This window comes from Carya illinoinensis, chromosome 10 (assembly GCF_018687715.1).
Source record: "Carya illinoinensis cultivar Pawnee chromosome 10, C.illinoinensisPawnee_v1, whole genome shotgun sequence".
Taxonomy (NCBI): domain Eukaryota; kingdom Viridiplantae; phylum Streptophyta; class Magnoliopsida; order Fagales; family Juglandaceae; genus Carya; species Carya illinoinensis.
Window position 1 is genome coordinate 27,297,860 of NC_056761.1, and position 23,332 is coordinate 27,321,191.

Genomic DNA, 23,332 nt, shown 5'->3' on the forward strand with positions numbered 1-23,332 from the left:
AAATAAATAATAAATAATAATTTTTTGTTCTACTAATTTGTTATATAATATTTTTCACAAGAAAAAATATAGGAAATATTGATTTTTATTTAAATTTAGTCATCTTAATAATTGTTTTAATTCTATTTCTACATTGAGTTCGAAAATATAAATATAAATAATAAAATTGGTTAAAATGAAAAAAGAGCGCATGTTCGGAATACGTCATAGTTTTCCACCAACCATTGGACAATAGCCCGCACGGCCCCACTCCCCCACCAGATCTACGAAACCATTCAGCTATAAATTCTGACGAATACATCTCCTTGGAACTCGCGATGTTCTCTGCTCCAAGGATACTCGGTCTCTTCCCTCACCTCTCGTTTTAACCGAGAACTAAAGAGCCAGTCTCTCGCACTCAGGCGATTCTTCTTCCGAGAGGTACGATGCTCCTCTCGTCGCTCGCAGTCTTTCATTTCCCATGCAAGCATCTTCTTTTTTTGTTTTTTCACTGTAACCCTATCATTCATATTTCATCCCGTTCTACTTCCTTAGTTCAATCTTTCTTTAGTATAAAGGTGACGTCGTAAGAACTCTTCTTGGAGTTGTTCTTGGTCCTTCTCTTTGGTCTCTCTCAGGTCTCTCTCAAAATCCCGTTTTCCTCACCGAGATCTGTTGGTGCGTCATTGATTTATTGCAAAAACTGCTTAAGTTCCATTTTGAACTTTTTGTTAAGAATGGTTCTGACGCCTTGAACGATAGAGAACGTGACGAATTCTGTATTCTTTTATTCACCCATGAATAACTCTTGGATTCATTTTCATATGTTGCGTCGGTGGCTGTGTACTGTGCATGTTGGGTCACGGATCTAGTGCTTGCTGGTTGTGGTTCTTGTAGATCTAATACCGGGTCATTGCTTTTTACAATAGATCTGGTCGGGAATAGCTTCTTGGTGTTTAAGATTATTGAGTCATTTGTATTTTACGTGCTCTGGTTTCCAGTTTCAGAGTAGCTGCTCTGCTTCTGTCTTAGATCTGTGTTCTTTAGCTAGACATGATTGAGTTGCCAACAATCCACATTCTGTACTTAGTTGAGCCTTTGATTCTAAATGCTTTGCATGCCTATCTGCAGTGATTTGAGTTTATTTTTCCCAAACAACTACTTTATGAGCTTCCAAATTGCATATCTGATTTTGGTGAACATCATGCAAATTATTTTGTGGAGGAAGCTTATGGAATCTATTGTGAAGCACACAAACTAGAAATTCCTGTATCTCCTCAAGGCCAATGCATCATAGATCTAAATTTAAAATTATTGGAAGTTTTTATCTCTTTGAATTATAGTTCAAACCGTACCGTCTAATCGATAGTTTTAAGTTTCACTGGTGAATTTTATATGAATCTATCATATGTGCATGCATCTCATTATCTACCAGTAGTTTGGATCAATGGACTGAAACTTCTTCGTGGTCTTGATTTATGATCTAGAGCAATGGCTTCACACATTGTTGGATACCCTCGCATGGGCCCCAAGAGGGAGTTAAAGTTCGCCTTGGAATCCTTTTGGGATGGGAAAAGCAGTGCCGAGGATTTGAAAAAGGTTGCGGCTGATCTCAGATCGTCCATCTGGAAGCAGATGGCTGATGCTGGGATAAAGCACATCCCGAGCAACACTTTCTCATACTATGATCAGGTGCTCGACACCACTGCAATGCTCGGTGCTGTTCCACCTAGGTACAATTGGAATGGAGGTGAGATTGGATTTGACATCTATTTCTCTATGGCCAGAGGAAATGCATCTGTACCTGCTATGGAAATGACCAAGTGGTTTGACACCAACTAGTAAGTGTTGGCGTTTTTTAGATGCCATGTGGGGAAAATATTTCAAGTATTGTTATTGGTAGTTTTGTTTCTGTGTTGAACTATTGTTAATTTGTTGATGCAGCCATTTTATTGTCCCTGAATTGGGACCTGAGGTGAAGTTCTCTTATGCTTCTCACAAGGCAGTGGATGAATACAAGGAAGCCAAGGCTGTATGTTTATATTTTAGTTCTTTATTTAATTTTTAATAGTAGATGATTAATTAGGCATGCAAAAGAAGTATTGTCTGGCACATAATTAAGATATCAGGACTGTAAATGTAGCAACCTTTTTATGGAAAATTTAGCAACAGTAGCGGTTTTCTTTTGCAAATATGTTGACAGTGGACTGATTGCTTCTTATAATTAGATGTATGGTATTATTTCTTTTGCAAATATAAGAAGTAGGCGCTAGACCTAGCGATTTAGGCTTGCAATTGCTTCTTATTATTTATCCTCCTTAACCCATGACAACAATTACAAGTTCATTTCTTTTTAATGTTCTCTCTTTTTTTCTCTTTTCTTTTCTTGGGGTGGATGTAGGGAGGGGTTTTAAAAGGAGGTTTATTAATTCTATTGGACCCAATGGACTATTGCATATAACTTCATTCCTGCATAATTCCTTTAAGCTATTGATATATATATATATATATATATGAATATATAAGAAATAGGCTGTTGAATCACTGATCAAAAGAATATATAACAAATATGCACTAGACCTATCAGCAATATGAGCTTGCGATTGCTTCTGATCATTTGTTCTCCGATAGTAGGAGTCCATGTTAGCAGTTACAAGTTCCTTTGTTTTTAATGTTCCTTTTCTAATATATCTCAAAATTGAGTTTCTCTCTCTTTTTTATCCATGTAGCTTGGTTTAGATACTGTTCCAGTTCTCATTGGGCCTGTGTCCTACTTGTTGCTGTCTAAGCCTGCAAAGGGTGTTGAGAAGACCTTCCCTCTTCTTTCCCTTCTGGGCAAAATCCTTCCTATCTACAAGTAGGATGTGAAAACAATAGTGTTTTATTTTTTGGTAACTATATCTAGATTGATTTAGATTTAAAAATTTGCTTTTGTATCAATGGATAACTCTACAGGGAAGTGGTCTCTGAGCTTAAAGCAGCTGGTGCTTCCTGGATTCAGTTTGATGAACCCACCCTTGTGATGGATCTTGACTCTCACAAATTGCAAATGTTCACTGATGCCTATGCTGAATTGGAATCATGTTTATCTGGCTTGAATGTGCTCATTGAGACCTACTTTGCTGATGTTCCCTCTGAGGCATACAAGACACTCACTGCTTTGAAGGGTGTCTCTGCCTATGGATTTGATCTCGTTCGTGGGACTAATACCCTTGATTTGATCAAGGGTGGATTCCCCAAGGGTAAATACCTCTTTGCTGGAGTCGTTGATGGAAGGAACATCTGGGCTAATGATCTTGCTGCTTCTTTTGGTACATTGCATTCTCTTGAGGGCATTGTGGGCAAAGGTACTAATCTTTCACTCAATTTTTTCACCCATGGTGAAAAATGTTACCAATATATAAATTTATCGTGTTCCTTTTTTTTTTTTTTTGTTGTGCAGATAAGCTTGTGGTTTCTACCTCATGCTCGCTTCTCCACACTGCCGTTGATCTAGTTAATGAGACCAAGCTTGACAAAGAGATCAAATCATGGCTTGCTTTTGCAGCACAGAAAGTTGTTGAAGTGAATGCATTGGCCAAGGCATTGGCTGGTCACAAGGATGAGGTAGCCTCCCTTTGTTTGTGTTTCCACTGAAAGTACAAAGTCCCATTGCGGTGATTTAGTCCATATTAATCTTTTAGATACGACTTAGGTTAATTAGTGGTGTTAAAAATCTTTTGAAGTTAGAAGAGACGGTTAAATAACGAATATATCTTTTGATAATTTAATGGAACTTTTTGTTTGTAATTCTGAAAGAAATATCAAACATCAACCACATTGAAGGCAACTTGGCTCTGATTTTGTTTGTTAATTTTTGCCATTGTTGATAAGAATGTTTGTGGCTCTATTTTCAGGCATTCTTCTCCTCTAATGCTGCAGCTCAAGCATCAAGAAAGTCCTCCCCTAGAGTGACTAATGAGGCTGTTCAGAAAGCTGTGAGTGCTTTGTTTTTCGTTTTTCTGCATTGTATATGTTGCATGTCTCTGCAATTAATGATGTCTTGATTCCTTGCTTTATCAGGCTGCTGCTTTGAAGGGTTCTGACCACCGCCGTGCAACAAATGTGAGTACCAGACTCGATGCCCAGCAGAAGAATCTCAACCTTCCAATTCTCCCAACCACCACAATTGGTTCCTTCCCTCAGACCATTGAACTCAGGAGGGTGCGCCGTGAATACAAGGCCAAGAAGTTAGTCAAGCTGGCATCTCCTTGTTTTAATTACGACATGAGGTTTTGATTGTTTAAATAATATATGTCTTGATCTATGTTCCTTAGGATCTCTGAGGATGAGTATGTTAAGGCCATTAAGGAGGAAATTAGCAAAGTTGTCAAGCTCCAAGAAGACCTTGACATTGATGTTCTGGTTCATGGAGAGCCTGAGGTGAGATTTCCTGTAATAGTACAATCTATTTAAAGAAAAAAGTATGAAATATCTCTTGCATTCTTATGAATTAAAGTGAGGAAATCACACCATAAACTGTAAATTGCTATCTTTTCTGCATTATGCACCCTAAACTTCTAAAAGTTTCAATTCACATCCTACACTACCAAAATTTGACTCTAAAGATTTTGTCACATGTTCTATTTTTCATCAATCTTAACTGTGGTCGAGCCCAAACTGAGACCGTACAATGTAAAAACTTGGTAGTATTGGATGTCAATTGCTGGTTTTTGTAATTAGAGATGCAAATGAAAACACAATGGGTAGTTCCAGGTGCTAAATGTAATATTTCCAATTAAAATTTTGAAGAGCAATGTGTATGACTAGGTTACCTTTTTGTTCTCCTTGGTTTCTTACCTATTAAATAATATAGAAAAAAAAATATATAGGATATCTAAAGTGTTGCTTCTAATCATGGAGAATATTCTTAAACTAATTGTGGAAAGAAACTCCTCAGAGGAACGACATGGTTGAGTACTTCGGAGAGCAGTTGTCAGGTTTTGCCTTTACCGTCAATGGGTGGGTGCAATCTTATGGATCTCGTTGTGTGAAGCCACCCATCATCTACGGTGATGTGAGCCGCCCCAAGCCAATGACTGTCTTCTGGTCCTCTACAGCTCAGAGCATGACTGCTCGCCCAATGAAAGGAATGCTTACTGGACCTGTTACCATTCTTAACTGGTCCTTTGTTCGAAATGACCAGCCAAGGTATGAATGACCTTGATCCATTATTTGAAAGTAAGAGAACCAAACAGATAAGAAAGAAAAGAAAAAAATGGCAAACTATTCTTGTTGATGCTTTCTAGCCCCAATTTTCTAACATGATACGTATTCCTCTTCCCAGATATGAGACTTGCTATCAGATAGCTTTGGCCATAAAAGATGAAGTGGAGGATCTTGAGAAAGCTGGTATTAATGTTATCCAAATCGATGAGGCCGCTTTAAGAGAAGGGTTGCCCCTTAGGAAGTCTGAGCAAGCTTACTACTTGGAATGGGCTGTTCACTCCTTCAGGATCACTAACTGTGGTGTCAAGGATACTACCCAGGTTTATCTCTTTCCTTCGTTCAGACACCATTGTTTAGCTTTTTGTTTCATTATGGTTGCTTCAATTATTATTTTTTAATCTTTCAACAACGAACAGATTCACACCCACATGTGCTACTCTAACTTCAATGACATCATCCACTCAATTATTGACATGGATGCTGATGTGATCACCATTGAGAACTCCCGTTCTGATGAGAAGCTCCTGTCGGTCTTCCGTGAGGGAGTCAAGTATGGTGCTGGTATTGGCCCTGGTGTCTATGACATCCACTCCCCCAGAATACCATCAACTGAGGAGATTGCTGACCGTATTAACAAGATGCTTGCTGTGCTCGAGACAAACATCTTGTGGGTTAACCCTGACTGTGGACTCAAGACTCGCAAGTATTCTGAGGTTAAGCCTGCACTCAAAAACATGGTTGCTGCTGCCAAGCTCCTCCGCACCCAGCTTGCCAGTGCTAAGTGAGTCATAAGAGATTTGGGAGGTTAAATCTCCATATCCATCACTTATTTACTTCAATCGGGAAAGAAAAGGAAAGAAATTCCTGCTTTGTTTGATTATTTTTTAAAAAATGTAGTAATTTTGGGCTCTGCCTCCATTATCTTTCAAAAGGCACCAAACTGCTGTGTTTCAGGGGATGAGAATTTAAGAAATGTCGTCATTTGACAGTTTGTGCATTTGAATGTATGCATGCTTTCTATCTGTTCATTTTATTTTACATAACTGCAATGGCGCCCAACTCTTTTCAAATATGATGTGCGTTTGGTAGACCGTAAAGCCCGACATAGATCAAACCATTTATACATAACCAGTCTATTTCTCTACTTCGTACTTACCTAAAGAACTACCGTGCCTTCCTACATCTTGTGTGACTGCACTGTGGTAGACTCATTTGGGCTAGTTTGGGCTTGTTAAAAGTTCAGGAATATAGGATTATATTTTAACAGGTACTGAACCATACCCTTGTTGAGAGATGTGCACAAAAGCTTGAGATCACTTGTGATACCGAGTTAATCTAGACTGCAGATTTGGGAGTGTAAAAAGGTAATGTGATCAAGAATAATCTATTTGAAAGCTTGTTTATAGAGACACTAAATATTCTACTAATGTGGAGCGTGTCCCATCAACTTAAAAGCAAAAATAAATTAGTATTTTGACATTTTATATGATTATAATAGATCTCGTAGTAAGTAGTTGAATTGTAAATAAAATAACTATAAAAAATCAGTGGTGAACCATATTCCAAGCTATTTGATGGTTATGATCAAGACGTATCACATCCACAAGATGCTATTATTGATAATATCAGGCATCTCTTCAAAGTGTTACACAGTGAGAGGACAACTAGTTAATGAATTTTATGCCTAAAAAGAAGTCTTGAAGTTGGATATTATTTACCTAACCTACAGAGAAGTTGGACATTCAATAACACTATTAGGCTCTAACAATAAGAAGTGCTTGGCTACTTTCTGGCTGTTGCTATTATAGACTTTGGATGTAACCTCCTTCGGTTTCTTGCAATAAACGATTACGAATTTGCGATTTACTCATTTTGGTTCTAAATTGGATGATCTTATTGTGATTCTTTACCTATTATGATGCCCTCATATATCTCCTATTGTGATGCCCCTAGACCTCCGCTGAGATTTGACAGAGACTAAAGTGTTGGGATGCAACTCAAGGTTACATACCTCTCGTACATGATAGTTAATATGCAACGCACCTAACAAGTTTCTAGCTAAATGAATATATTGCAGTGGAAAAATAAATAATGGCTTGAACAATAAACTTGGTACCAAATTAAAACTTCTATTTTATCACAAAATGTTAAGTTAAGACATCCTTACAAAAGTAGGTTCCCGACATTTGACCCTTATTCCTCAAAATTTTATCATATTGTGGTCAAACTACATAGTTAGGACATCATCCAGTGCCCTGCTAGGATCTCTTGAATTTCAGAGATTGATGTTAAAAAATCTCCATGAATTGGTCGATTACGTCAAAACGGGTCTTGAAGGTGAGAGAATTTCTTCCACTATGGACGACCAAAAGTGTTTACACTCTCCTTCTAGGATCTCCTATACATCTTTCAACAAAAGCAAGATGGTTTCCATATAAAAGTCAGCTAACTTAAAACGATCCTCCACTGTATATTGGTCCTTAATCATATCCTCAAAAGTTTATCATATTGTAGTCAAACTACATAGTTAGGACATCATCCAGTTCCCTGCTAGGATTTCTTGAATTTTGGAGATTGATGTTAAAAAATCTCCATGAATTGGTCGATTACGTCAAAACGGCTCTCGAAGGTGAGAGAATTTCTTCCACTATGGCCGACCAAAAGTGTTTACACTCTCCTTCTAGGATCTCCTATACATCTTTCAACAAAAGCAAGATAGTTTCCATATAAAAGTCAGCTAACTTAAAGCGAGCCTCCACTGTATATTGGTTCTTAATCATATCGAGCTAGTCTTCCATCTTACTTTTAGTCTTTTGAACCTGATACAATTCTATCATTTCGGGGGGAATGGTAATGTAAACTACCACAGTGAGATTCGAGAAATCCAAACAAGTTAAACAAAACATACACAAAGATAACATAACTATACATAAGGTAAACATGAACATGGATGCATGAGCATGAACGTGCAATTTTGTGAACTATATTTTTTACCCATTTAGACTTCTTTTCAAAAACCATAACAATTTACAATAACAAAAAAACAGTGTAATAATTCATTTCCATATTTATTATAGACTTTTATCTAATACACACTTATGGATACCTCACGGCCACCCTGCAACCATGTGCACTTTTTAGCTACTGCATCACATCACAGGCCTCTTGACCAGCTGTGAGTACATCATAACTAAGGCACCTAGGTAGATTGAAAAGCCTTCACCATTAGCCCTCAAATGCTATTGGCAAATGCTCTGGAAACCTTTTGATTCCTTTCAAAGGCCGTTGATTGTACTTTATCAACCCAAGGTCACCACACAACTTTTACTCACTCTAGAATAGATAGGGGAGTCCCACTAGGATATTCCGCGATCCAGGCATTGGGTTGTGTCAAGAATCTTCTAGATGTAAGACCTTAACATGTGAACATGTGATGTATTCATATGATCTTAGCATGGCTTGTGAATGGCATACAACATGGCACATATTCAATGGTTCTAACATATGGACAATTTGAAATAATTAGAACATATCATTTGAACATACTCACAATGATAATAGCACATATCATGAACATGAAACTTTTATTATCAAACAACATAGCATAGCATGGCCGAAATACAAATCATGTGAACCATTAATATTTCAAACAACATATCATAGATGCAATGTTTACACAATAAACATGAACTTGTTATCAAAGATTAAGTTAGAGACTAACTTACAAAGCTCCTGATTTAAAATTATAATGCCGACAGACATGCAAGATGAAATGTATTTGTTGTAAACATTAGAACTTGATTTGAAAGTGTGACGACCTGAATTTTTGCCAAAATCCTCACATGTTATTTTATTTATTTCATCTTAGCTTATTAGATTTCGGCCCAATATCTTAACAAGACAAGGACATGTTAGGGCCATGAAAACCACTTGGATTTGGTAGCATAGGCATCCAAGCCCAATAGAGGCCCAAAGGGGTTTGGACTAAGAGGCCCAAAGGGGTTTTGAAAACCCTAATTGGGGTTTGGACTAAGAGAGGAGGCACCCTTGGAGGGAAAAGGGCCTTTGGCTTCCCTAGAACCCCATCATTTCAAACCCAAGGAAGAAGCACTTAAGTAAGCACAATATTGTCACCTGGCAAGCATGCATGAAGGCTTTTAGAAGAAGCCAAACTTGATGAGGGAAGAAGCTAAGGTTTGGCACACATAGGGCACACGCCACATGGCTCACATGCAAACCTACCTCTAGGATACATTGACCCTGGACGTGAAAGTGGGAGACATGAGAGAGAGAAAAGAGAGTTTCGAAACCATAAGAGTCACATGCCCACCCATGAAATTTTGGTGAGCTCCTAGAAGATATATAATGATGAGGAATGGGAAGAGGCGCATAGGGAAGCTTCAAAATTTGGAGCACAAATCTTAAAGGAGATCTTAGGATTTGGACCAAAGGATCCACACCCCTAACCACTACTTTGCCACTTGTCACGCATTCATGAGTCACTAGAAGGCTGTAATCATGAGGAAGAGGAAGAGGTGCATGGGGAAGGGACACACACATTCTTCAAGATTCTAGAAGAATCTTTGTGTGAAGTAGGTAAGAGAGGTCAGCTATGGCACAAACACACACACACACACACACACACACACAAGCCACTTGCCACATGGCAAGCATGCACATGCCTAAATTCTAAGACTTGATTTAAGGTCTTGTTAAAAGACCCATACACCCCGAAGGTTCAATGAACCTAGACCACATGAGGATCACACCCAAGGGCATTTATGGTTTTGGACTTGGGCAAGGAGCTAGGCCACGTGTCGCTCATTCATGAAGACCTTTGGAGTTTCCAAAATTAGGGCAATGATAGGGGAAGAAAAAGAGGAATTTTGGCCAAGGCAAAAAGCCTTGCGCCACTTGGCTCCCATGCATTCAAATTTCAGGATTTTCTATGTTAGGACTAATGACGAGAGAGTGGCTAGTGTGAGGAACACAAGGGACTATAAAAAGGATTTTTTTGAGGTCGGTGCTCAATAGGGTACACAAGAGTCAGTTTTTCCATTTTTAGTTTGAGATCACTCTCCTCTCTCTCTCTCTCTCTCTCTCTCTCTCTCTCTCTCTCTCTCTCTCACGACCACCTTAGGGAAAGAACAACTCCCTCACTTTCTCACCTACCAAACACACTCCCTCATTCTCTCCAACCAAACACTTTGTATGCCCATAGAGTTCCCTACCATCTAACCACATGGGTGAAAGGAAAAGCAAATAGCACATGTAAGAAGGAAATTCACACAGTGAGTACCACTAACTTCCACTACAAATCTCCTCACCTACATGTACATAGTCACAGAAAGATTAGGATTTTTTCTCAAGATAAACACCAAACCATCACTAGAAAACATGAGTGAATTGAAAGGATAATGGACCTTCGACCACCATTAGAGTTCAACTAAGGCTTTCCCTTTTTTTTTTGAAGTTTCGGCAATGGGAAGTGCTGATCACCATGCATGGCAGCTCATGTACACACGTCATGCACGTCACTAAGACCAAGCCATTGATAGATGAGCATGAATGTCAGTCAGCCTAGGGCCACCCCATGACGTTGAACACATGAAGAGTTTCACTAGACAAGGAAATAGGTCTACCACTGAGAGGGATGAACCTTAAGTATGCACTCTCACTCTTGAATTATGATTTTGTTGTCTCACTTGATCTAACAATTTATACAATATATTTATAGCTTGCTTATTGTAGGTATTTCATTTCATTAGATATGTGTAAGTTAGTTCTTAACCTACCTTTGGATAATGTTAGTATGTATTATGTGAACTTTGCATGTTATCAAACAATTTGAATTATGGAATCATTGAATGTCGAATGCTTTCTATGCAGTTTCTCATGTCTTTGCCATGTTTATATGTGTCACCTATGGATATTGTGATGTTCGACCATACCTAGTTTGTTATGATCAAAATGTTGTTGCTTAACATGCTATGCACCAATTGTTGTTTTATGACAAGTGTATCTTTTGTTCTAATATTTTTAAGCCGTAAATGTGATATGCTAAGTTGTGTTACATGAAAGTGTGTAACCCACGACTATGCATGATTGGGTCTCTCATAAAAAAAAAGAGTTTTCAAATAGCATGTCACATGAATTTGGGTTGTGCATCATTTTTGAAAGAAAATGTCATTTTATGATTTGTTGCAACCCCAAATGCTAGGACAAGAGAATGTCCTAGTGGAACTCCTTTGTCCACTCTAAAGTGTATAAATTGGAGTGGTAACTTTTGGGTTAATGAAGCATAGTCAATGGACCTCGAATGAGTAATTTCTAAAGGATTCCGAAGAGAGGTAGCACCTAACTCTAGTAGGTGCCATAACATGGATGCAATGAAGGCTAAATGCAAACTATCGCATAATAAGAACTTAAATGTAGTGACCACTAGTCAAGTGGGCCGGGAAGTGATACAGTAAATCTAACTATAAAAGGCTATATAAGTAATGTGTGATATGAAAAGAAGATAAGTGTTTTCTGGGAAGTCAAACATGATCTTTCTGTCACAAGATTTTGCTGTCATCAGTTTCTGAAATGTACATGCATAAGTCAGGTTTTTGGGTCAAGTATATGTCCATGCATATATTATCATGGTTTTCCTTTATATGCTAATATTATCTACTTGTATGTAATTTGTTAACTTACTGAGATTTGTCAAAATCTTACTTTGGTAGTTTCCATTACCATTTCTTAACTGGAATAGTAGAAGTTGTAACAGGACTAGAGACCGAACACGAGGAAACACAAGAGGGAGGATCCCCCTACAATTAAGAAGGACCCAAAGAGCCTTAAGCGAGGCGAAGCCATCCCTAGAGGAGATGCTAGAGGCAGCCAACTAATTCATATGTGGAGTACTAAAGTTATTTGAGGCGTTGAAAAAAATTATTAACAAGGAAAAAGCAAAGTCAAAGTAGTCTTGAAGGAAAAGCTTTGTAGAAGTTTGAAAAAAGACTTTATGAAAATGATTAAATGGAGGGACATGGTTTTGAAATCCTCTTGTATTTTGGGAGCTTTTGAACAATTATGGTTTGGAAATTTTAGTTTTAATGGTACCATGCTTTAAATTGCTCACAATCTTACTTAGAATCAAATTAATTTCCACTGCGATTATTACATATTGCAAGAAATATGCTTGATGCATTGCATATTAATTGTCATGTACAGGAGTATGTAGTCTTAAATTACATATGCTGGCACTTCAATCACTAATCAATCCCAAGCAAGGTCAGGGGTGTCACGAAAAGAGGTTCTTGAACTAACCTGAACACTTGAGAGGATCCAAAATACACTTACTAGCAACTCTCAATCCTATTTGGTCATAGGAGTTTATCAACCTTTCCAATCTCTTCTTTTGATCATATATCTTACTCACACACATACACACATGACAAAAACCCTAGTGAGGCCAAATGACAATAGGCTTGTCATCATGCTTCACCCTTATATGGATAAAACCCTAATAGGTTGAATGTTACTAGACGTGTAACAAGTCATTCACTCACATGAAAAATGAACTGAATCCAATGCATTTTCCTACATTTTCCTCTCTTGGTTTCAAAGCCAAAGAAAGATCCAATACCTTGAGGCTCTCTAACTGAAACTTACGAAACTTTGAAAAGAACTCTGGAGAATGAAGTTTTTCCTTACCTAACTAAGGCTCCTTGAGATTCTTGGCTCCTAAAACTTCCAATCCTGAAGCTAGTTAGGCATGTAGGATACTTGTGTTGATGGAAGAAACAACTAGGGTTTTTACCTTAGAGATAGGGGTGAGAATGGGGAGAGTGTGAAGAAATTCTTATGGGACCCAAATTGACATATCGGTTTCTCCTCTAAGGGTGTAACTGAGTACCATAAATGCCTCCTCCTAAATATGGTCTCACCCACCAGTTCTCTCTCTTTTGTTCTCATGATTGCTTGTCTTGGGAAAACTAAGAGTCTCAATGCATGCTTGCCATGTGTCTCACCCCCTGATGAAGTATTAAAACTACATAATTAAGTTACTTAAGTGAGTAAATCGTTTAGCCAAAAATGATTTAAGTACTTAATTATGTAGTAGATCATGATACTTGAGTCCATTGATAAATTCTGATATTTTTTGTGCTTAAAAAGATTTATAATGTAATTATTTCACATCAAAATAAACATTTTAATTTTACCCTCTTCATATCATGTTTATACGCTGCAGGGCATTCTTGACAAGTCACAAACAAATGCAAAAGGAGCTGCAAGCTGCAGCAGAGACACTCACGCACGGACAGCACGCACTCGGACACAGTAGAGCAACGCAGCTCATGGCCTCACACTGGACTTCACTCAAAGCATAGGCATTTCAGAATTTTCATAGAGTGCATGGAGAGAGGCAGATTATTTTTTTTTTACTTTACTTGTTTTTAGTTTTGAGTCTACGGTCGGTGGGGTCCCTCTCTCTCAGCTGGTTTTGTCTAATTTTCTTTCCTTTACGTTTTTTTTTTGGTTTTTTGGAGGCTTTGGGTTCCAGACCTAGGCGTAGGGAGTAGTTCTTAGTTTTATTTCTTTTCGGTTCCAGACCGTGGGGCGGCATCTTTGTTTTTTTTTTCTTTCTTTACATTTTAGTTGATTCGGACGGAGAACAGGTGAGGGACAGAAGCTCTGATCCTCTCGCTTGTACTTCTATTTTTTTGGTTGCTTTTCATTCTTGGACTTTCCCTTTTTCCAGACCTTGGTCGGCTGGTTTGCTCTTTTTACTAGTTTTTAGTTTTAGTTTCTTTTCGGACGAACTCACTCTCGTTCAGCATTATTTTTTTGGATTACTTTTCATTCTTAGCTTTGTTGTATCTTCTTTAGTTCCAGACCTGTTCAGAGTCTGCAGTTTTTTTTTCTAGGATTTATTTTTGTTGCTTTCGTTCCAGACCTGGGTGGCTGGTTTTCATTTTACTCTTTTCGTTAGTTTTTTCGTTTGAGGGAGAGACGGACGGAACTCCGGAACTCTCTCGGTGGTTCTTAGTTCATTTACTATTATTTTTTCGTTTCATTTTTTTCCTGTTTCATATTATTGTTTGTTCTTTCTTTTCGTGTGTTTGCAAAATATTGCTCTTTTTGGCAGTTGATTATTTGCTGCACAGTAGCTTCTTCTTGATTCTATTTCTTTTGGTTATCATTGTTCTGCATTTATTTTCTTACAGTAACTTGAAATGTTAGGATTCATCATTTTTGAGCATTTTACTAATTAGAGATGATAGGCTAGATTTTGGACTTGGGATTCAATGAGTAACCTATGACTGATTTGGGTTGGATTTTTTTCAATGTTATTTGATTTTAATGATTAACTTGTTGGATAATATTTCAGTTTACATCTAGAAAGGATTGAAGTTCTTTGTTCTTGGTTTAGATTAGTTGTAGACGTAAAGGCACAATTAATACTTGAACAAGTAACAAGACTTTGATGGCTTTCTTCCAATATTTTATAATTGTTATATAATCTGTCAAGTAGTTTTATTAGACTAAGAATTGGGGGTTCATTGTTATATTATCCGACCATGACTTCTAGGAATGAGAGCATGGTTGAGATAAGATGAAAAGAGAAGTAAATTCATCTCCAAATCAATGGGTGAAAATTATATCTCAAGTGTCTGTTTTATTGTTTCTTTCAAGTTGAATTCATTTGCTACACACTTTCTCTAAGTCTCTTAGTTTTGATAATTTTAGAATTATAGATTTATTTTTATTTTCGGTTTAATTCGAGCTTGAACTTCCAACACAACCACTAACCATATTCTTAATTCAGTCCACACTTCCTTAGTAAATAATCCACATTTTAGTTCAAGACTTTTTTCTTTTCAAAATTTCTTGTCACCATAAACGTCAATATTTTATCTTGTGATTATAAAAGGTTTGCTTAATTCCCATTGTCTCTGTGAATTCGATCTTGAGATTTACCATTGTATTACTTTGACAACTTCTATGCTTGGAAGACAAAATTATAAGCTGATCAAGTTTTTGGCGCCGTTGCTAGGGAAAACAAGACAAAACCAGCCGAGAGAGAGGGACCCCACCGACCATAGACTCAAAACTAAAAACAAGTAAAGTAAAAAAAAATAATAATCTGCTTCTCTCCATGCACTCTATGAAAATTCTAAAATTCTAAATATGGTCTCACCCACCAGTTCTCTCTCTCCTTTGTCCTTATGATTGCTTGTCTTGGGAAAACTAAGAGTCTCAATGCATGCTTGCCATGTGTCTCACCCCCTCTACTTGCTTGTTGTCTGAAATTTTTGAAAACCTAAGGGTCACCTACCGAAATGTCCTTTTTCTCATTTCCCTCCTTATTTCATTCTATTCCTAACTCAAGGAACCATTACATCAATGCCATGTGGTGAGATCTTGGCCAAACTGAGCTACACTCTTCTTCTTCTTTTTCTCATGATTGTTTCCTTGAAACCCTAAGGAATACTTTGCAAGAATGCCAAGTGGCATGTCCCTACCCAAAACCGAGCACCCTCTTCATCTCCCTCACAATTACTTCCTTTGGGAACCCAAGAGGTGTCTTACATGAGTGCCAAGTATCACTAGCTGAAATCTCCCTATATCTCCCTTGTAATTGCTCTCTTGCAAACTTAAAAGTCTCATATGAGCATGGGCAGTGACATGTTCTTGCCAAAACTGAAACCTCACCCTTCCTCTCCCACATCATTTGCTCCATCGGAAATCTAAGGGACATGTAGCGTGGGTGCCAAGTGGCATAACCTTAGGCAAACCGAGCACCCTTCATCCTTCTAACAGAAGTTCCTTAAAACCCTAAAAGACACTCCAACCATGGATGCCAAGTGTCATAGATGAAGCACTTCCCTCTCTTCCTAAAGATTTTCCATTTTGAGAATTCTAAAAACGTCTTACACATGGGTGCCAAGTGGTACCTTAATCCCTAAAATCGAAATCTCATGGTCTTAAAGGGTTTGGGTGGCGATGCACTCCAAAATTTAAGGAACATTCTTAAAAGGGTTTTCTAATGTGACACACCTAGACCCTGCTTGGGATTGGACGGAAATTGAAGAGTTAAGACATGCAACTCAAGGTTACATAGCCCTTGTTCATGCAGTTAACATGCAATCCACCTAGTGTGTTTCTAACAGTATGCCATAATCATAGTGAAAAAAGTCAAATCTAAGTAAGGATTGAGCAATTAAAGTATGGTACCAATTAAAGAAACTAATTAATCCCAAAGGTATTTTTTCAATATATATGCCAATACAAACAAACGGTTTTAAACCACAACCCGAGATACTGCCCTCTCAAAATCCATAAACAAAAGTCAAGGAGGACATATAAGCTATTCAATTTTGCAAATACAACGTTTCTTCTGATCCAATAGTTCTCAGACTTCCTTGATACTTTCAAGTTGCATTGTCAAGTAAATGACTACGTCTTTGAGACTATCTCTCTCAACATGCTGAGAGCTTGATGCTACACTACCCTTGCCCTTGCTAAGCTCCCTTTTAGTCTTTGGGGAATTTGGGCACTTGCGTTTCCCCATCGTTTTCACCTAGACCTATCACAAATTTTGTGATACTCCCAAACTCGTGCTTAGGATGTAACAGAGATTTGGAGCATCAGGACATGCAACACATGGTTACATACCCACATTCATGATAGCTAATATGCAGTGCATCCTAGTATGTAACTAGGAGTATGAAATAATCGCAACAGAAGAAGGGCAACTTATAAAATTCTTATGTAAGAACGAAGTAAACATCACAACCATAAATAGAAACTGCCTCAAATAGTGAGGCATAAGTTCATACATAAAGATAGAATCTCCTTAATACATATACTATATCCAAGTTCCATAATCAAATCAGTTCTCTCATCTACTCTATGGTGTATAAAGCCATCGCTATGAGCACTAAAATCAAATCCAGTCTTCACTCAGGATCAGGCTCATTTACAACCATATAAAGCCAATGGTTCATTCTGTTTGTCATCTGTCAGTCCTGACAGAACTTCTACCATTCCCTTGGAATGGTAGTGGGAGTTGCCATAGTGAGATTTCTTGAAATATCTGTAAGTTAAACAACCAACTTACACAGAGATAAGATATGCATGATAATTGATAAACATGAGATGTATTCTAGATATGCAAAAAACAAAAAAATAAAAAAATAAAAAAAATCCGTATTCGTCTATCATCAAGATTCCTCATCGTCTTTGCCAGTTATAAGAAAAACTCGTATTTGTTTCCCATCTAGTTCCTCAAAAATATTTTAGGAAAAACATAAATGCACATTTTCTTACCAAGAACATTTGTACTTCATCTTTTAAAAAACATTGCATTTCTTTATTAGCCAGAGCCATCATTAACATAACATAACAAATGGTATCATCATAGTTCCCTATTATGCACTATGAGGACCTGCCAGTGACAATAGTACAACTCATGTAATCATATTGAAACTACATTGTCTACAGACTCATAACTCAATGCATTGATAAAATATTTCATAAAATATCATCATAACATATGCACCACCAACTTTAGGTACCATATATGACTTTGCTCTAGTATTCTTTAAAAAAAATCCATTAGAAGCCCGTTGACAGTTCTTTGTCAACCCAGAAGTTACCACTACATTTTTAATCATTTCATAGTGGACAAAGGAGTTCTAATGGGATAATTCCTTATCCTAGAATTTGAGGTCGTGACAAAATTTATTTTCATACTATGCTAGGGTTTCAACCATGTGAATAGCTTCTAGAAGAATCTTTGATGAAAGAAGATCAGGAGGATTTCGGGAATGGCTAGAGCCACACACCCAACACATGCCATTTGTCAACCATGCATTTTTTTTTCCTAAGGTTCATTGCATCTAGACACAAAATGGATGGAAGAAGGCTTAGAATTTTGGCAAAAGGAGGCACCCCATGTTCTTCATGCAAGGGAGACCCTTAGGTTCCCAAGAGAAAGCAATGATGAAGAGAAGAATAAGAGACTTTAGGCTAGGGTTAGAAGAAAAGGGCCACTTGGTGCCCATGCAAGGGATTTCTAAAGACTTTTCACTTTTCTAAAAGTTAGTTATGATAGGAGAGAGAAAGAGTTGAAAAAAAAAGCATAAATAAGAGAGCATTGATGGACAGCGCCCCTTACCCATGCTAGAGGAAAACAAAAGATAATTTTGCTTCAATTTTTATGTTTTCTTTTCCTCTTCTCTCCTCTCTAGCTCACCCACTCTAGAAGAAAATAAAACACCATTTTTTCTTTATATCCAAACACCTTCCACACAAGCACAAAAGGAAATTGAGGACCCCACGTTAGGTTGGATTGCATGATAAGAACTCTCAAGCTTGTATCTCATTTCCTCATGAACACGCACACACACTTGCAAGGGTTTGGGTTGTAGAGGTTGTGATACCCCATTTTTACGTGTATTTTCATTGAATGGGTATTTTAATTTAATTAAAATATTATTTCTTTTATTTTAAATTATTTTATTTTAATTGAATTTAATTAGTTGTGATATTTGTTTTGTGGAGCTTTCTTTATATTAATTATCGTTTTGAATTTAAAGTGCTGTGTAATTTAATTTAGTTTATTTTTGGATTTAAAATTTAGTTCTTAATTTTTACTAGTTATTTATTTTATTTTAGTTTGATGTGGTGTTTAAATTATTTTAGTCATTTTATAGTTTTTAAATTTGTTTTCGTCAGATCAGTTTTTGGACTCCGGAGGTGAGGATTGGACCTCATTTCTTTTCCTCATCTTTTTTTTTTCTTTTCTCTTTTTTTCTTTTTCTCTTTCCCTTTTCTTTTTCCTTTCCTTCTTTTCTTTTTTTCTTCTTTTTCTTCTTCCCCGTTCTTCTCCCGTGTGTTGCACGTTCTCTCTCTATCCTCTGTCGCAGGTTGCTTCTTCAGCCCAGACCACCACTGTCCGGCCACCGTGGCCTACACCACCCACCCAGAAACCTTCCCCTCCAGCCAATGAACCGTCCCACCAAGTTTCACCTCCATCCGAGCTACCGATTGCCGCCAAGAGCCCCTCCAAGCCACACGGTTTTTGTGCATTTTCGCCGCCGTAGTTCCACCTCTGGCCACCATCTCTTTACCACTTTATCACCTACCTCTTGCCTTCCTAAAACATCCATTTCCGGCCCCGATCCATTGCTGGAGCAACTCTCACGAGCTCAACTCCGTTTTGCCATTTTTTTCACTTTTACCGCCATTTCCACTGCCACTGACGGCCAAAACTCACTTCCATTAGCTTCATAAACATCTCTAGACCATTCCCTATCAATTTCAAATCTTGGTTTATCTCTGTTCGAAAGTGGGTATTTTACAACCTACGGCCACAGTGTATTTTACACTGTTACATTGCTTTTTCTCTGCCATTTGCAACTCCTTGATCCTTAAAAAATTATCATATATCGTTGTAAGTATTTTTCAAACTCTATTTTAGATTTAAATATATTTTTACTTTAATAATAAATTGTGACTGATTGGTTATTCCGGACTGAGTCTGAGGAGTCGAGGGTCAAATGGATTTGAGGATGGAGCTATTTATATTTGGTTAATGTTGATATGTTTTGGAGATTTTGTGCCTTGATGTTTGCATTGTATAGTGCATGTATGTTCATGTTTAAAAAGGGAAAACTGAGTTTTCGTGTAGTTGCATGCATGTACATGAGTTTGTAAAATGAAAATTGGGCTTGTAAGCGAGAAATGATTTATGGTATATGTGAATATTTGGATTGACTAGTTTGAGTCAAAGGCACGTGTAGGGATGGTGGTATGCAGGGATGGTGGTAAGCAGGGACAGTGGTAGAATCCCACCTGTAGTTCCCGCCTACAGTGCACGCGGTGTAGGGATGGTGGTAAGCAGGGATGGTGGTAGAATCCTGTGACGCCCCCAAATCCCCACACACGGACACGGGGAAATCGAGACGTTTGGATGATGACATCACGGGTCACCACCCTAACGACGTGTGTCAAGTGTGTGTATAAGCAACAAATGTGCACGAAGAAACACGCAATGAAAAGCAGAGTCATAAACTAAGTACCAGAAATTTTCTTGTTTAATACAAATTTATTCAAAACATACATAATAAAATATTACATAACACAAATATTGTTTTAAAAACTAACTACAAAGCATAGACTTTAACTTCAGCACCCTGGCGGAGCCGCATCCTCGGGCTCAGCCTCTTCCTCTTCCTCGAACTCTGCACCAAAATCTACGGTATCAAAAATGGTGCCACAGGAAAGTAAAATCCAAACACCACTAGATAAAAACATATAAAACTCAAACAATATGCATGAAAGAAAAACCAATGCACATGTCCCGTAAAACCATATTTTTCCACGCACGCCAAAAAACCCATTTGGCCTAAAAACATGTCGCCTAAAACCAAGACTCGCCATTATCCCAGATAATGGCCCAAACTACCATTTTCCCAGAAAATGGATCAAAAGCCTCAAAACCAAACCTCGTCATTTTCCCAGAAAATGGCCTGTATCCGAAGACCATAAAAACAATCCAATTATGCATGCACCATGATCTCTCCTAGGGATCATCCGCACACTCTGGCTCTGTGCCACACCGCAAGTAACGACTACGCATGTCACACCTAAACGAGCGATGCCCAAACTCACGCCCAGCGTGTACCTGGCCAAGCCATCCTCTATTCCCCTCCACTCTTGGGACTACGGAGTCGACACGACAGCGTTACCGTATCGTGCGATCCGGTCGTCGCCCTGCGACAACCCAGGGGATGTCACTCAGTATTATCCACTCTCGAGTGACCAGAGGAGCTCCACCGAGATAATAACCCATCCCAGCTTGGGCTCGTGAGATACACGCACCCGAAATCCATTTACGCCAACAAAACATGATTTTCTCACTTAAAATAAAATGCACATGTATGCAATATGTAACGCACACCTCATGGCCCAAATAATCAAGCAATCACAAAAAATCAAAACCAAGCACTCCGTCCTCAATCCATCCGACCCCCAAACTCCTCGGATTCAGTCCGGAATCAACCAACCAACAGATAAATATTTATTGTAAGAGAAAAATACATTTAAATCTAAAAGTAGAGTTTGGAAAATACTTACAGCGCTATATGGTATTTTTTGAAAGCTCGCGGTGTTGCAAACGGTAGAAGAAAAGCAACGTAACAGTTTAATTTACACTGTGGCCGTGGGTAATAAATTACCCACTTTCGAACGAGGACAAACCAAAGCTCGGGATTGATAGGGAATGGCCTAGGAATGTTTATGAAGCTAGGAAAAGTGGAGTTTGGCCATGGGTGGCGGCGAAAACGGCGGTAGGAGGCCAAAATACCCAAATCAGAGAGTTAGCTCGTGGGGACTGTTTCGGCAATGGATCGAGGCCAGAAATGGGTGGGTTAGGATGGCAAGGAGTCGGTGATGAAGTGTGAAGAGGTGGTGGCCGGAGGTGGAGCGACGACGGCAAATCGGAGCAAAAGTCGTTCGGCTTGGAGGAGGTATTTTGGCTAAACGGTGGCTCCTTTGGCGGTGAAAATTTGTGGGGTGGTTCACCGAAGGGAGGGGAAGAGATTGGTGGTGGTGGTGTGGCTCACGGAGGGAGGGGAAGAGATTGGTGGTGGTGGTGTGGCTCAAGGCGCCGGTGAGCGGCGGTACTGGGTGGTTGAACGGACGAGCGAGGGAGAGAGAGAGAGAGAGAGAGAGAGAGAGAGAGAGAGAGAGAGAGAGAGAGAGAGAGAGAGAGAGAGAGAGAGAGAGAGAGAGAGAGAGAGAGAGAGAGAGAGAGAGAGAGAGAGAGAGAGAAATCGCGTGGGGGGTCGAAGCAAGGGAAGAAAGGGAGGAAAAAAAAGAAAGAAAAAGAAAAAAAAGTGAAAAAGAGAAAAGGGAAAAGAGAAAAGAAAAGATGGAGGAAAGAAATGAGGTCCAGTCCTCACTCCGGAAACCAAAACAGATTCGCCGAAAACGATATTAAAAACTGTAAAATGACAAAATAAATTAAACACAACATCAAATAAATTAAAATCAATTTAAAATACAATAATTTAAAATAAATAAACCAATATATTAATTAAATTAAAAACAACCCTTCAGTGAAAATACACGTAAAAGCGGGTCATCACATCCTCCCCCCCTTAAAAATAAATTTCGTCCTCGAAATTTGCAAGATTAAACACCAACTTGAAACAAGCCACATAATTCACATAAAACCACCTATGACCAAGATTAAGAATGTACCGTTATTACTCAAACAAGTAGGGGTACTGCTCCCTCATGTCAGCTACTCTCTCCCAAGAGAAATCTTGAGCTAACGGATCTCCCCATGCCACCTTAACCAAAGGTATCGTCTTGGATCTCAACTGTTGCTCTTTCCAATCCATGATCTGCGATGGAACAACCTCATAAGTAAGGTCCGGTTGCAACTGAATACTCTCTGGGTCGACAAAGCGTGACTCTTGTTGTCCAAAGCTCTTCTTCAACGATGATACGTGGAAGACATCATGAATATCCCCAAAATATTATGGCAAAGCTACTCTATAGGCGACGGATCCTACCTTCTCCAGAATCTGAAAAGGGCCGACATACCTTGGATCCAGTTTCCTCTTCTTACCATAACGCTTAACTCCTCTCATGGGAGAGACTTTGAGATAAACCCAATCACCTTCTTCAAAAGATAACTCTCTCCTCCTGGTATCAGCGTAGCTTTTCTGACGACTTTGAGCTGCCGCAATTTTATCCCTGATGATCCGAACTTGGCTTTGCATCTCTTGAATTATTTCGGGTCCAATTATCTTACTCTCCCTGACTTCATCCCAACACAAAGGCGATCTGCACTTCCTCTCATAAAGAGCTTCTTAAGGAGCCATCTGAATGGTCGCATGAAAGCTGTTATTATACGCAAACTCTATGAGCGGCAAGTGGTTTTCCCAACTCCCTTGAAATTTCATGACACATGCTCGCAACATGTCTTCAAGGGTCTGAATGGTGCCCTCTAATTGGATGTCCGTCTGCGGGTGATATGCAATACTGAACTTCAACTTAGTACCCAATGCTGCGTGCAAACTTTTCCAAAACTGAGACATGAACCTTGGGTCCCGATCCGACACAATACTCTTTGGTA

The 23,332-nt window shown here is 38.5% G+C and overlaps 1 protein-coding gene across 1 annotated transcript; it reads left to right on the plus strand.

Moving 5' to 3' along the window:
* Positions 1-262: 262 nt before the first annotated feature.
* On the plus strand, positions 263-6,209 carry LOC122279191 (5-methyltetrahydropteroyltriglutamate--homocysteine methyltransferase). The gene is made up of 12 exons (XM_043089599.1): positions 263-420; positions 1,467-1,820; positions 1,924-2,011; positions 2,709-2,836; positions 2,935-3,326; positions 3,422-3,585; positions 3,876-3,956; positions 4,042-4,208; positions 4,296-4,401; positions 4,919-5,169; positions 5,306-5,507; positions 5,604-6,209. The coding sequence occupies exons 2-12, from the start codon at positions 1,471-1,473 to the stop codon at positions 5,970-5,972; spliced, it is 2,298 nt and encodes a 765-aa protein (XP_042945533.1). The 5' UTR covers positions 263-420; positions 1,467-1,470; the 3' UTR covers positions 5,973-6,209.
* Positions 6,210-23,332: the final 17,123 nt, after the last annotated feature.